Source organism: Drosophila ananassae, chromosome 2R (genome assembly GCF_017639315.1).
Source record: "Drosophila ananassae strain 14024-0371.13 chromosome 2R, ASM1763931v2, whole genome shotgun sequence".
NCBI classification, from domain to species: Eukaryota; Metazoa; Arthropoda; class Insecta; order Diptera; family Drosophilidae; genus Drosophila; species Drosophila ananassae.
Window position 1 is genome coordinate 2,042,907 of NC_057928.1, and position 14,590 is coordinate 2,057,496.

General features: G+C 44.2%; 1 protein-coding gene across 8 annotated transcripts in view; it reads left to right on the forward strand.

Moving 5' to 3' along the window:
- The window catches only part of LOC26515191 (unconventional myosin-VIIa), a 381,684-nt gene that overhangs the window by 53,648 nt on the left and 313,446 nt on the right, over positions 1-14,590 (forward strand). For 7 of the 8 annotated variants that reach the window (XM_014904701.3, XM_032453966.2, XM_014904700.3 and 4 more), the window contains exon 4: positions 6,484-6,591. In XM_014904701.3, the coding sequence (XP_014760187.1) occupies positions 6,484-6,591 (108 nt within the window). Of the gene's footprint in view, positions 1-4,528; positions 4,598-6,483; positions 6,592-14,590 lie in introns of those variants that run through there. The other variant, XM_044714627.1, reaches the window with a different exon arrangement.

The window sequence follows — 14,590 nt, forward strand, 5'->3', positions numbered from 1 at the left end:
GATCAAGAATATATATACTTTATAGGGTCGGAGATGTCTCCTTCACTGCGTTGCACACTTTTGATCAAAATTATAATACCCTCTGCAATGTAATAACAAGTTATGACATTATAAAATTAACAGTTTCAATAACGCCAAAAAATGGGTATGACGTCTATTAGCGTAACAGAAACGGTTATTTTCAAAATGTTACACCTTTTATTTTTAAATCGTACAATATATAAAAAAAAATTAATTTTGAAGCTAAAGAGTTGTTTTTTCGTCGAAAATTAAAAATAAATTTCTTTCCCGAATAATATCAAAAATGGCTAAAGTCTGACGTTATGGAGCTTTTGAAGGTCTGATGCGTTTTCAACTCATACAGAACTACAGAACTCCTCTTATCCAACATCATCGCACCAAAGCCACCAGACTATGATCAAACCATGGAAAGTCTTAACACTCTGGCACAAGAATTCCCTGAAGCCTGTAACAATGCCCTCAGAAGAGCATGTCCAAGAACTAAATCAAATAAGCGAAATTGGCCACCCTGGTAGTCTACAGAGCTAGCAAATCTCCAGACGGCACACAGAGCCCTGTTCAATAGGGCAAAAACCGGACCGAGTACTATGTCTCTTTGGCTTCTTATAAAAAAGCCATTCGTAAAGCGAAGCGCTCCACATAGAAATCCTTCCCACGGAAGCGGACGCCCAATAAAAACGCCCTTCCCACAAAATTTAAACTGGAAATTCACCAGAAAACCCTACTCTGGGAAAAACACATTTTCAAACCCTATAAATCGGCCGGTCCAGACGAGATAACACCTGAAGAAATCCAACAAGCAGGGGACATTGCCACAAATAGGCTCATAAATATCTTTAAAAGATCTCCTGCACTAGGCAAAATTCCACAACAATGGTTCAAATCGCAAATCATTTTCATACCCAAAGCGGGTAAGCCATCGCGAACGATCCCAAAAGATTTCAGACCAATCAATTTATCATCTTTCCTACTTAAGACGCTAGAAAGAGTCATAGGCCTCTACCTAAGAGCCCTATGTATCATAGCCCTACCCAAATCTCTAACGCATAACATGTTTACAAAAAATCTAATTCTACCGAGACTGCTTTCGCTCCAAAATAGAGAAATCCATTTCTCAGAAGAAGTTTGTATGCCTGGGTATAGAAGGGGCCTTTATTAACGTCTTTCCGAACACCATATCCAGCACCTTGGTGATTCTTGGGGTAGATGACCAGCTGGTGGTACCCTTTGATCACCTGCCTAGGCACATCCTCTCTAACAAGGGCCATCAGCAGAAGTGCTCCACGAGTAGGAGTCCTTTCCCCTCTCCTATGGAACAAAGCTGTCAACTATGCAAGATGGAAGAGGGAGGCTGTAGGATAGTGGCATACGAGGACTACGTCGCAATGCTGTTCGCAGAAAAATATCCACAGACGCTAAGCAATCTTATGGGCGCCAAATTGTAAACCCTAGCCGAATGGACAAGCATAAATGGCCTAGGAGTAAATACGCAAAAAAACAGAGTTGGTTCTGTTCAGCAGGAAATACAAATTCCCGTCCCTCGTCCCCTAAGACTAAACAACCAACCAAAGGCTCTTCTTCATCAAAAGTGTCAAATACCTAAGGCTAATATCGGATAGGAGATAAACTGGAACTCCAAAATTGAAAGGTTAAAAAAGGCTGCTGTAAAAAATCCATAGGAATGAAGTGTGGCATGCCCCCCTACATTGTAAGCTGGATCTACACCGCCATAGACAGACACATACTACTGTACTGGTATGGTAGCCAGCGCCTATCAGACTTAGGGAAACCCAGCAATGGAGTCACCTTAAGAATGGCCACTCCACCATTTTACTAAACGACCAACTCATTCCCAGCAGTACAGACGACTGCACTCTCAGGGAGTATCCAAAAACACCTTTCCATACCTTCATTCCTAATAGAAAGAAATGCGGAGACCATATCCCAGACTAAGCTTCTATATTAATGGCTCTAAACTAAACATAGAGTAGGAGGAGGAACAACTAGGCATTATAACCTTTTTTAGATTACCCAATCCCTGCAACGTATTTCAGGCCGAAGTGATAGCACCATAAGGCCATAAGGGAAGCACTAAAATACCTAAACATACACAACTCCACACGAAGATGAGTTAATATATGTAGTAATAGCTAAGCGGCTATAAAATCGATAAGCTTGGTCACCAGTAACTCCAAAACAGTCTCAGACTGTAGATCATCACTCCACGAGATAGCAAACCAGTATAACATTAGCCTCATCTGGGTCCCAGGTCACAAGGACATCACAGAAAACTGCATAGCAGACTAAAGGACTGAATACAGTCTAAGTGTAGTGGTTGCCTCCACAAGAGGTGACCACCAGCGGACGGAAACCTTACCAAAGTATTTGACACTTTCTATGAAGGGGAGTTTCCATGAATTCTGCTTTTAACCACCTTTTTTTTACGAACATTTTAGAAAAATTATGAGAAAGCTAAATTCTATTAAGGATGGGCGCACTATATCCAATCCGATATATATCTAATAAAATAACTGCTCATTAACTGCAAGGGTATATCAAATTTGGCTCCAAACAAAATTAGCTTTTCTTTTTGGTAGCTCCACTTTTCAGACTATATCTTGAGTAGGTGGGCAATCCCAAAAATAAATTTGCCAATCGGATTACTTTGCCCAAAATGGAATCCTTACCAAGTCCCATTTTTCTAACTTAAAATACCAAAGTTATGGCTTTTCCGATTAATCAGTTATATGGAGCCGAAGTTCATATACCCTTGCAGTTAATTAGCAGCTTATATTATTATATATAAATCGGATCGTATGTAAGTTTTCCGATCCATATGAAAATTTCACCATCAAATCAATTGTCTACTATAAATGGTGTAAACAGTCCCAAGCATCTTTAAAAATAGCAAGGTTGTACCATTTCCGATAGAAACTATATAACTCTTATATGCTGCATCAAACAGGATGTTTTTAATTTATTAACTCGATGGCTTTAAAACTGAGAGACTAGCTTGCGTAGAAACAGACAGGCAGACGGCCAGACAGACATGCTCACATCGACTCGGGAGGTTCAGGATCACCAGATCAAAGTATATATATACTTTATAGGAGATGTCTCCTTCACTGCGTTGCATACATTAGACTAAAATTAAAATACCCACTGCAAGGGTATAAAAACAACGGTCACGTGCGGGTGGAAATCTTTAAGATTTTAGTATTTAAGATATTTTACCTCGTTAAGAGGTTGGTTATTTGATAAAAAGTTAAGGATAACACTAAGTCGAGGGGCCAATGTGGTTGATCCAAGACTTAAATCATTGATTTGTCGGAACAAGGAATATTGACGATTATTTTATGTTTTGCAGCTACTACTGATGATAAAATACTTTTCTACAGTACTTCTTTTTACAAAGTCTTCATATTTATCAGTGTCAGGTCATTGCCTCTTAATTTTAGTTATCATGATTAGTTTAATGATTGTATATTTTCAATCCATCAATCCCCGAGCCAATTTCCAAGCGAGAGAATTCGCACTCGCAGATAGTTTGTCTATTTGATGGTGGTGAATTGTGTTTGCTTGTGAGGTGCATTGTAGGTGCGTAGCATGGTTGTTGTTACGGAGGGTAAGCATCATAGTTTTAGTTTTGCCATGTGGCTGTTCTTGGAGATAGGAGTTGCCGTTGGTCGTGTTTGTAGGTTCGAATAAGGATCACGCAGCTTTGGCAAGGAACGTCTACCGTAATTGTTGATGCAGTAAACTCGTTCCGTCTGTTTGGTGGTATTGCTTGTCGCACGTGATTCTTTATTTTTTTTTTATATACCATACAGCGAACTAAGTAGATTGTTTCATTCGAAGTTTCCACACTTTTTCATACTGGGGTCTTCTTTTTTGTGTGTGTCTCCGCAGTTTACGCAGAAATCCCGAAGTATGACATAGTATGACATATGACATAGTGGTCCATAACATTTGTGCGGGTTTTCCACTGTGAATCTACGGTGAAATATACATATTATATACATATTATTGCTTGTAGATCGGATAAACTTTTTACAAGTTTTTCTTCTTCTTTCTTCGTTTTTTTTCTGCTTTTCAGCTGATATGTATACTAATTTGAGTAGCCTCGTCTAAATATTTGGGCCCGGCTCGGAACTGTTTTTCGGTTTCGTTCGCTTAATTTTATAGATAATAAGTGGATTGATATGTGAATATCCTGAAGAAGACCGTCAGAAGGAGAAAACTAGAGTTGCTAGATGGTTTTTTGAAAATCAGCGATCATCTAAATGCGCTTCCACTCAAGGAACCCCACCGTCAGTGACACTGCGAAGATATCGGATATCTCTGTTTATATCGAAGCCAAAACAAATGCCGTCTTACGAAAATTTGTAAAGTTTATGAGCACACAGTCTGGAATTCCATCGGCGCCTGGCGATTAAATAGAATGAACCCTTTGAAGATCCCATAATAAACTCATTTTTGAATAAGTTGTTTTAAAACATTTTGCGAATAAATCGGAGGTGGCATGATCAGAGGTCGCATTTTCAAGCTTAAGAGGAGGAAAGCATACACGGTTACGGTTAGTTATAAAACTGCTTTGTATCTTTAGTAAACTAAGTCTATAACTCCTATAACATTCTGCGTCACACAAGTTATTAAATATCTATTGCCACACGGAGAGACTTATGATCTACGAATAAAATTGTTTCGATTAAAGCCTCCAGAGTGACGTGATATGAATCCTCCAAGGTTGAAAGATTCAAATCTCTGGAAAGGGTAATTCCATCTTGATCAGATATAAAATATAAGTCAAGTAGCCGACCTAAAGAATTAATTTGACCTAGAGACAAAACAAAATGCAATGAAATGATGATAAGATATGAGAAATAAAAAAGGTGAGTTTTCACTATTCCATCGTGTTCCGGTAAATTTAAATCCCGGAGAGTGCCACTAGTAGGCCCCTATCGGACATAAGATTAAGATTGTCTCAAACATCAGAAATGGCCCACGTATCCTAACGGATGATGTGAATCTCAAGCTGCTTTAAATTTTTTAATGTCTTCCACTCTAACAATAGCCTGATTTGGCTTTGATATAAGCGGAAAATCCGTGAGACAAATATATGTCTTACAAGTGGAATCACCTGTAAGGGTTTTGGTGATACTGTCGGTAAGACAGTACCAGTGGTCCTGTTGAGTAGAGTTAGTTTTAAAACATGCCGTGCTTTTATTTGAAGTGATACCGTTGGAGACAAAGCATACAAATTTTTCTCATAAACGGGAAATTCGGGAGACGAATTATTTTGTCCCAGTTTCCGCTCTTGTAATGGCCAGGGAACCAAGATGTTGCATCATATCGTGTGGATGTTCAGCGATCTCTGGACCTCCAACATCCCTAGTAGCCGATTTTTTACCTTAGGAGACTCAAAGAGAATTATGAAGTTTGTATTACCTATTGAATCATCTTCTAGTTTATTAGAAAAAATATTTTAGTAGAATATGCTAGCTGGTTTTTGAGTTTTTTTTAGTCTACTTGGTTTGAGCAATTTTTACATACATCAGTTTCGGTTCGGAATCATGCTTCATTTTAACGGTTTTATGAATAATCATTTAATTTGGTTCAAAAATTTCCATTTAATATGGAGATCCTGTTTTTATACTGTTGGGGTATTATTGGGGTACCCCCAAGACAGAAGTACCCCCCATTGGGGGGTACTTGGGGTACCCCAAGAATACCCCCCAATGGGGGTCGATATAAGCATGTCCGTCTGTCCGTCTGTCTGTCGGATTCTACGCAAACTAGGCTCTCAGTTTTAAAGCTATCGAGTTGAAACTTTGCACACATCCTTGTTTTCCTTGCAGGTAGTATATAAGTCGAAACGGCCGGGATCGGTCGAATGTATCCTATAGCTGCCATATAACTGATTGATCGGAAATGCCATTAATCTTTGGTTTTATAAGTTAGAGGGTTGGGCCTTTCCGCACATGTTATATTTGACCAAAATATCTTCTGTGTAAAATTTTATAAGGATCGGCCGACTATATCCTGTAGCTGTCATAGAACGATCGGAATTGGCATAACTTTCGTGTATTTTATGTTAGAAAGATGGGACTTGGTAAAGATTCCATTTTGGGCAAAAAATTCTGATTTGTCAAATTTCATAGGGATCCGCCAACTATATCCAATAGCCGCCATATAACTGAACGATCGGAAATGGAACAACCTTAACTGCAAGGGTATATTAACTTCGGCTCCGCCCGAAGTTAGCTTTTCTTTCTTGTTTTACGTTACGTTTGTGGTATAGTGTGGTACCGGATATCATATAGTCGAAAAAATTCGTCTATAGTCGTTTTCATGTTTATACATATAATATTCGTATATACATATACAATGTATTATACATTCTTTCTTGTAACATATATTATCTTGTAAACTCTGTTAATATATTGTGTATAATCTTTTCAGGAATATGTAAAAAAGTACCACGGATGCAATTTTGGAGTTTTAGAACCACATGTTTTTGCGTTAGCTGAAGCAGCCTATAAAAGTATTGTTGATGATCAAGTAAATCAGGTAAATTTTTTCTATATACAAAAAAAAAATTTTTTTTTATATATTTATACCCATGCAGAGGGTATTATAATTTTGATCATAGGTATGCGACGCAGTGAAGGAGACATCTCCCACATCTCCTTATAAAGTTTATGTATATATTCTTGATCTGGACCACCTCCTGAGTCGATATGAGCATGTGCGTCTGTCCGTCTGTCTGTTTCTACGCAAACTAGTCTCTCAGTTTTAGAGCTATCGAGTTGAAACTTTGCACACATCCTTTTTATGTTTGCAGGCAGTCGGAACAACTGTCATATAACTGATTGATCAGAAATGCCATAACTTTCATGTTTTTTAAGTTAGAGGGTTGGGACTTTTCAGACATGTATTTGGCCAAAATATCTTATCTAAATTTCGCTAGGATGGGTCGACTATATCCTATAGCTATCATAGAACGATGAGAATTGGAATAACTTTGGTGTTTTTTAAAGCTAGGGAAATAGGACTTGGTATAGATTGCATTTTGGGCAAAGTAATCTGCCAAATTTCATAAGGATCGGCCGACTTAATCCTATCGCTGCTATATAACTAAACAATCGGAATTAGAATAACTTTTATGTTTAAACCACGCGGGTGGCAGCGTTGCGAGCGTTGTTCAGTTGCGAATTTAGAATGGACTCTACCTCGACGACAATTGTTTGCATTTATTCCTCCTTGAGCAATGCACTTCCGATTGCTTGTAGCAAGTATTTGGGGGACTTGACGGTTGATTCCGACAGTCGCCAATCTGTAGAGCTGTAGGGCAAATAAAACCAAAGCTGCATATGCCATGAAATCTTCGATGTGGATATGTGGCCATGACATCTGGTCTTCCTTTTTTCGCTGCAAAATGCGAGCAGCAATGCAGCCTTTTTTTAGGGTCACGGCGACCAAGAAATAAACAAAAAAAAACATAAAATAAATGTATTTGATGACAAATCTCTAATGAGTTTTAAATGTATGTCATCAACGTAGTGTGACGAACACGGCGAAGTGGATACCGATTGGTTGCATACTCTGCCTACGGGAACGGCCTAGCTCAGTGAAGAGTCACAGGGGTCGGTTACTTCCTAATCAGCACCACCGCCACACAATATAAATTTGTAGAAAGTGTTGGGAAGACTTAAGGGGGCATGCGCACTTGTAAATTTCAAAAAATCGAATTTTTTGGTTGCATTATCGTAATGTGCATATATTTAGAAATGTGTTCACAAAATTTTGAAATGATCCGGTGAAAATTCATTGAGATACACATGTTGAAAGGTTGGGGCATCCGATTTATGTAATAGTGAGTTGAAACTTTAAACACGTTTTTCTCAAAACTACGTTTTTGAAGTCGGTGACCACTCTAACTCGAAAACCAGTAACCCGATTGCCTTGAAATTTAGCATGCTTTTTTAATACATAATAATCTAGTAGTTAATCGAAGGATTGATTTTTTTTATACAAAACTTTTTTTTTTACAGCTGAAAAACTACCGCTTTTTTTAACGAAAAACTATTGTTCAACTTTGATAGGTCGCCATTTTGTCGAATATTTTTGTTTTTTAATATCCATCGATTAAGTACTAGATAAAATTTCAATAAATGTAAATCCGTTTAATTTTTTGATTTCCGACGATCCAGATTTACACAGTCTTGGTCACCGCGAACCGTGTTTTTCAGACGGCCCTCATTTCGACGGGGGCATAACTTTGAAACTGCTCAATATTTTATACTTTTTTTTTTTCAAATGTAAAGTTCAAATGATGTACTTTCACATAATAAAGCGATATTTAAAAAAAAAATTCAATAGTTTACCAGAAAAAAATTCGGGAAAAATGTTCTATTTTTTTGCGCTCCCACTGCGCATGCCCCCTTAAAAGGGAATACAGTCATTTGGAATGATGATGAATTTCAGGCAGGAAACTTTACTATTGATGAATGAAGGTGGTGTTGTTGTCCGCCCTACCTGTAAAGACTTAACAACGAATTATTTCTGCCCTTACCCATTTACAGTGAAATCGATCAGCTCAGGTGCCCATAAAAGAGTATCCGACACGCGGTAGCTTCGGCGGAGACTTTTGGGTCGAAGTTTCTCGTCGGAGGCTTTTGTTGGCGCTCCGCTCTGCGGCTTTGAAGCACCCCTAAACCACTGATATTATTTACCTAATGCGGCAATATTTCAGCCTGCTCACCTGGAGGTTTTCAAACACACACACACGGACACACGTGCAGATGAAAGGGAGAGTGAAGAGAAAGGTGAAACGAGACGGACGGGCGCCGCGAAGCGCTGCGGTATGTGCGCGGCTATACGGCCCCGTGATGGATCAAAGCCCGTGAGATCCCGACAGAACTCGCACCACGGCTCACCTGAGATGTAGGAGTGAAGGCATCCCCAAGGTTCAGCTTGGAGGACAGGCCGGCCCCAGATTCCCAGCTAACGTCCTAGGGCCAGGGAGACTGGGTAAGCGCAGCTTTCTCTGGACTCCCTTTCTTTCGGTGGCAATGTTTTCCCGCGTTGCTGAATGTTGGACCAAATGACCCAGCTGATTGGTAGTGCTGTCTAACCCCGACAAAAGCGGTACCGGTAGAGGGCGCTCACCGGAAAACACCGACAGAGAGCGCCACTCGGCGCTTCTCTTCGAGCTGTTTGAGGCTGTCACCCACAGAGGGCGGCACTAGGGAGAAGAATTCATAGCTCTCTTTTAGAGGGCGGGCCTGAGACAAGGAACAGTGCACAAGGTCACGGATCGGACCGATTTCCTACCCCCCGCTGCGGCGGAGCACGCTGGAAAACGGGGTTCTGGTGACCGAGCAGGGGCGGTATATCCCCCATCGCGGCATCGATGGTTAAGGCCTTCCACTTCTTCATCTTCTTCTACTCCACCCTAAACCCACGTAGCGTCTGTCCCACATTGGGCGGCTACGTGGTCTGCGTCGGAGCCATAGTGGCCGGCAATACCCACCCACCTGGCAGTAGGTATAAAAAGCAAACCCGAAGTCTCTGTCCAACGACATTACTTCAGGTGGCAACCACTCAAGTGGAAATCCATCCGTGGGGAAACCCACGGCCGGGGCACGGATTTTGGAGGCCCCAAAACACATCCCAAACTCAACTGACGAGGCGGTGGCTAGCTTGGCCGCCCCGGCAGATCCTGCGATAAGCAAAAATGTGGAGCAATTATCAGCGTTCATGAGCAGCTCGAAGATACTGCGTTCACCCATTCTGCAGGCGGCACGGTCCGCCGCGTGAAGAGAGACGAATGCTGAGAAAGAACCCCCAAGTGGGAGAGTGATCCCTCAAGCCCCTCGGAACCTCAAAGATCGGCTCCGGCGAAGAAAACTAGAGCGTCAAGTGAGCGGCCCTGACTGAACTGGAGGGGATTCTGGAGGACATCATCCTGCAAACCCATGAGAAGCAGGTGAGGAGCATAAACTTGAAAATGAAGAGGATGTTCTGTAGGATGAAGGAGCTGCAGGAAGGACTCAGTGGTGTTCTCTTCTGCCAAATCGACGAAAGCCAACCGGGGCTGATATCGGAGGCTATTTGCACGAGATGTGGCCAGCAAGGCGTCCCGATGGCTGACAAGCAGGCGCAGACCATGCCTATATGGCGAAAAGAAGTATCTGGGCAGACTGAGCCATGGCGACGGCTAAGTCAGGACAGCGCGAAGACCCATCTGCAGGATGAGCAACGAGCACCCGCACAGGCTCTGAGAACAGCCGCAAGGCTAGGTCCCTCCCAAAGGACAGCCAACCGCCCCAGCAACGGAAGCGCCGAGGGCGCGGGGTCGAGCACACCAGCTAACGCCGCTGAAGCAGGTCCGCGATGGGAAACGGCGAAGCGAAAGAAGTCCAGGACGTCCACCCGCCCCAACGCGTTGGTAGTGGAAGCCAAGGGGCTTAAATATAGCGATGTTCTGGCGATGGTCACCAGACGGCAGGAACGAATTTAGCCAAGACGTGCGCAAGGAGCGCCGAATTGCGAGCGGGAAACTTCTGCTGGAGCTCAACAAGAATCGCGTGGCCAGCACGGACGCCATGAGGGAGAATCTCGAGAAGGTGCTCCAGGGAGCTGCAGAGGTGCGAGCGTTGTCCGAGGACAGCAAGCTCAGCTTCATGGAGCTAAGGGACCTCGATCCCTTTGTTAAGGAAGGGGACATACGCGAGGCAATGGTCGAGCAGTTCAGCTTGGCCGGAGACTCAGTCATGATCAGGAGCCTGCGAGGCAGCTCGAGGGACACCCAATCTGTCATTATTGGACTCCCAAGCAAAGCGGCGGAGGTGGTGAGCAGAGGATGAAGGATTTGTTGGATAGTGTGTCGCACCCGTGAGAGGGACAACCAACCGAGGTGCTACAGATGCCTCTAAGTCGGCCATATCGCTGGTAAGTGCAGAAACACTACAGATAGGAGCGTGTGTTGCATGCGGAGAGTAAGGGCATAAATAGCCCGATTCCCCCAATGATAGCTTATGCTTTGTGTGCGCGGAGAGGGGCGAGCGGGACACCAAACACCAAACCGGCAGCCGGCGGTGTCCGCTCTCCAAGGTGGCTGTTAAAGATAGAGCAGGATGGAAGGGATTCAGCTCAACCTGAATCACTGCAGAGCGGCGCAGGACCTCCTGCGGCATTCGGTGGTCGAAGCGAGGGCAGACGTGGCCATCCTAAGCGAGCCGTACAGCGTCGGATCGGGAGAGGAGTGGGTGACGGAAACCACTGGAAAGGCGGCAATCTGGTTCTGCAACTGGACAATGGAAGCGCCAAGTCGAATCAAGAGGGGCGAAGAGTTCGCAAGAGCACAATGGAAAGGCACCTGGGTATATAGTTGTTACCTAGCACCCAGCTTGCCCCTCGATGCTTTCTGTAAGGTCTTGGAAGACTTAGTGACCCAGTGCTCATAGCAGGGGACTTCAACGCTTGGGGCCAGGAGTGGGGGTGTCGTACCACAAACGCCAAAGGTAGAGCCCTGGTGGAGATACTGGCTCCTCTGGACCTGGCGCTACTCAACGATGGTAACCAGGAGACCTTTAACAGAGCAGGCGCAGGATCTATAGTCGACCTGACCTTTGCGAGCGGAAGCTTGGGCCGCGGCTCCAAGTGGAGAATTGCTAACACCTTCACTGCCAGCGATCTTGAAGCCATATTGTGCTCACTCCAAGCGGGCCGGGCTGACCCGAGCCCACCGTACTGTGGAAAGGCGTACCGTCAGGATACCCTCGACATCCAAACCGTGATAAATCGAGTGTAAAGCACGACTGTTGTCCCACTCGCCTCGGCCAACGAAACAGCGGCAGCACTTGCTAAGGCTCTAGTCGAGGTCTGCAGGGAAAGTATGAAGCCTCGAACGACCTACTCGCGTCACCACAGATCGACTCCTTGGTGGAACAGCACAATTTCTTTACTCCGGAAGAAGTGCCTAAAGGCCAGGAGAACGCCATTAGACGGTGGACGCCATTAGACGGGTAAAGGACCTGGCAGCAAGCGCCATTCAAGGCACCCGGTGGGAAGGAGGCACCAAAAAGTACTGCCTGGTAACAACCCCCAACATCAAGAACGCCATTAACTCAGCGAACTGGTCGCGGATTGGATTCGCCGATGACGTTGCAGTGGTGGTCGTGGCGAAGACCGTCGGGGAGTTGGAAGCTACTGCGAACCGTGCGATCGAAAAAGTGGAGGCTTGGCTGTCCACCGCCGGACTACAATTGGCACCGCACAAGACGGAGGCAGTGCTAATCTCGAGCCGGAAAAAAAGTGGAAACGGCGACGGTGCGAGTAGGAGGAGTGGCCATCACCTCAAAGAGATCCATCAAATACCTCGGAGTGATGCTGGACACGCGGCTCTCATTCGGGGAGCACTTAAAGTATGCTCACAAGAGGGCAAGTGAGACGATAAGGGCACTCTCACGCATGCTGCTCAATATTGGAGGCCCGAGGCAAGAAAGGCGTAAGCTCATCACCAGCGTGGTAAGCTCGCAGATTCTCTGACCGTGCGGTCTTATGTGCGGGGCATCGAGGCTGATTATCGGCTTTGTGCGTTACGCACGTCATACGCCTTCAGAACGGTGTCGGACGACGCGGCACTCCTAATCGCCGGTCTCATTCCGCTAGGGGAACTGGTCCGGGAGAGGTCAGAGCTGGCCGAGAAGGCGCAGGACGAAACCGCGTCGGCGTCGGCTAGGAAGTCAGCGGCGAGAGCCAGAAGCCTGGCCAACTGGCAGAGCTTATAGAAAAACTCTACAAAGGGACGTTGGACGCACAGGCTCATTCCGGATGTGGGCATATGGACCGGAAGAAAGGACGGCGAGGTGGATTTCTACCTGGACGCACAGGCTCATTCCGGATGTGGGCATATGGACCGGAAGAAAGGACGGCGAGGTGGATTTCTACCTGTCTCAGGCCCTTAGTGGACACGGTGGTTTCAGAAGCTATTTGAAGAGTTTCGGTCACGAAAGAGAGGATGGCTGCCCCTCATGTGGCAGGGGGGTCATGGAAGACGCCTACCATGTCCTCTTCGACTGTCGGCGCTTCGACGAGGAGCTCACCAACCTTGAGGAGAGCCTGGAGGAGACCTTCTCACCGGAGAACATGGTGGCACTAATGCTGGAGTCGGGGCGCAAATGGGAAGCCACAGCCAATTTTGTGGCAAAGGTTTTGAAGGAGCTGAGAGCCCTGGAGAGGGTGCGTAACGGGGGGGAGGACTAAGTTGCAGAAGTTGGGCGAAGCATTGCTTCACGGCCGTACCGTCCAACACAGCAGCATCAAGCTCCTTCTAGCCCCAATAATAAATTAAATTAAAAGTAATGTAAATAATGTACTGGTAGGATAAATTTAACATAAGAGCAAATAAATAAAATACGAATATAAAAAAAAAAAAAGTCCAGATGAAACGCTGCGCACACTCACGTCCAATATTTTCCGTTGCTGCACTATTTTCTTTTCGTACACAGGGTTTGTATAACATGCTGTTTTTCCACGTGGGAAATTTGGGGTACTGGGCTTTATTATGGGCAAAATAACTTTTGAGGCGTCTGTAAATTGAGTTATCAAAGAGCTGGGTTGCTGCTCTTCTCTTGTCAGCTGATTTGGCGTTCCTAGATAGTTCGCCTTAACAGCTTAAATGGGCTGTTACAGCTTAAATGGGCTGTTACAGCAGCTGTCTGGAAACTTAACTTAACTTAACTATAGGACTTTATTTTATTTAGCTTAAAATCGTACCCTTACAGTAGAAATCAGTTGATAGGGCAAGCAAACCTGCAGGATGCGATTGAGCGTATACATCAGGAATTTTAGACTACTAGTGCTTTTTATCATACTGCTAAGCGCACCATCTTGCAGTAACGTGTGTGATAGTATCAAGTCTATAAATTTGCAATTGTTCCCTAAATGACCTCCTCCAAACGATTATTTGATATTTCCGATGCGCCTCGTAAACCTCGACTTGGCGGTACATTTTGACGGCTGTAAGAACGTATTTGCGACATCGGAACATAAGAAGAATAGAGTACAGACATGGCTGTATTGTTGCGCCAGTAAGAGCAAATCATTCAATAATACTTGAGAAGTAGTTTTACATGATGCATCGAACACTTCTCTCAGCTTTGTAGAAGTACTTTCTGACCGTTCAACGCAATGGTACGGACTGAATGAATGAGACACTGTCATGTGCCTGAGATCTTCGTATTCTATTATGAATTTTTGAAATGATTCCTGCATAGTCGGATTTATTTTAATCGACTTTCTGATGCCAGAAATCGTCTCTGTCCCAAATGAAGAACCAAGAATACAAGGACTCGACTAGAATAGTAGTGAGACTTTCACTCGGCCTGATGGTAGGCGAACAATGTTTTCAACGAACACCGCAGAGCGCCTTTTCTGAGGTATACATTTGTGTGCTGCTATTGTTTGAAATTTGTTCCAACTGCAAAATTCGGGGATTTTGCAAGTTCTTTCACGATTTCCCTGGTTTCCCGTTCCAGATCCTGATTTTGTTGATACAGCC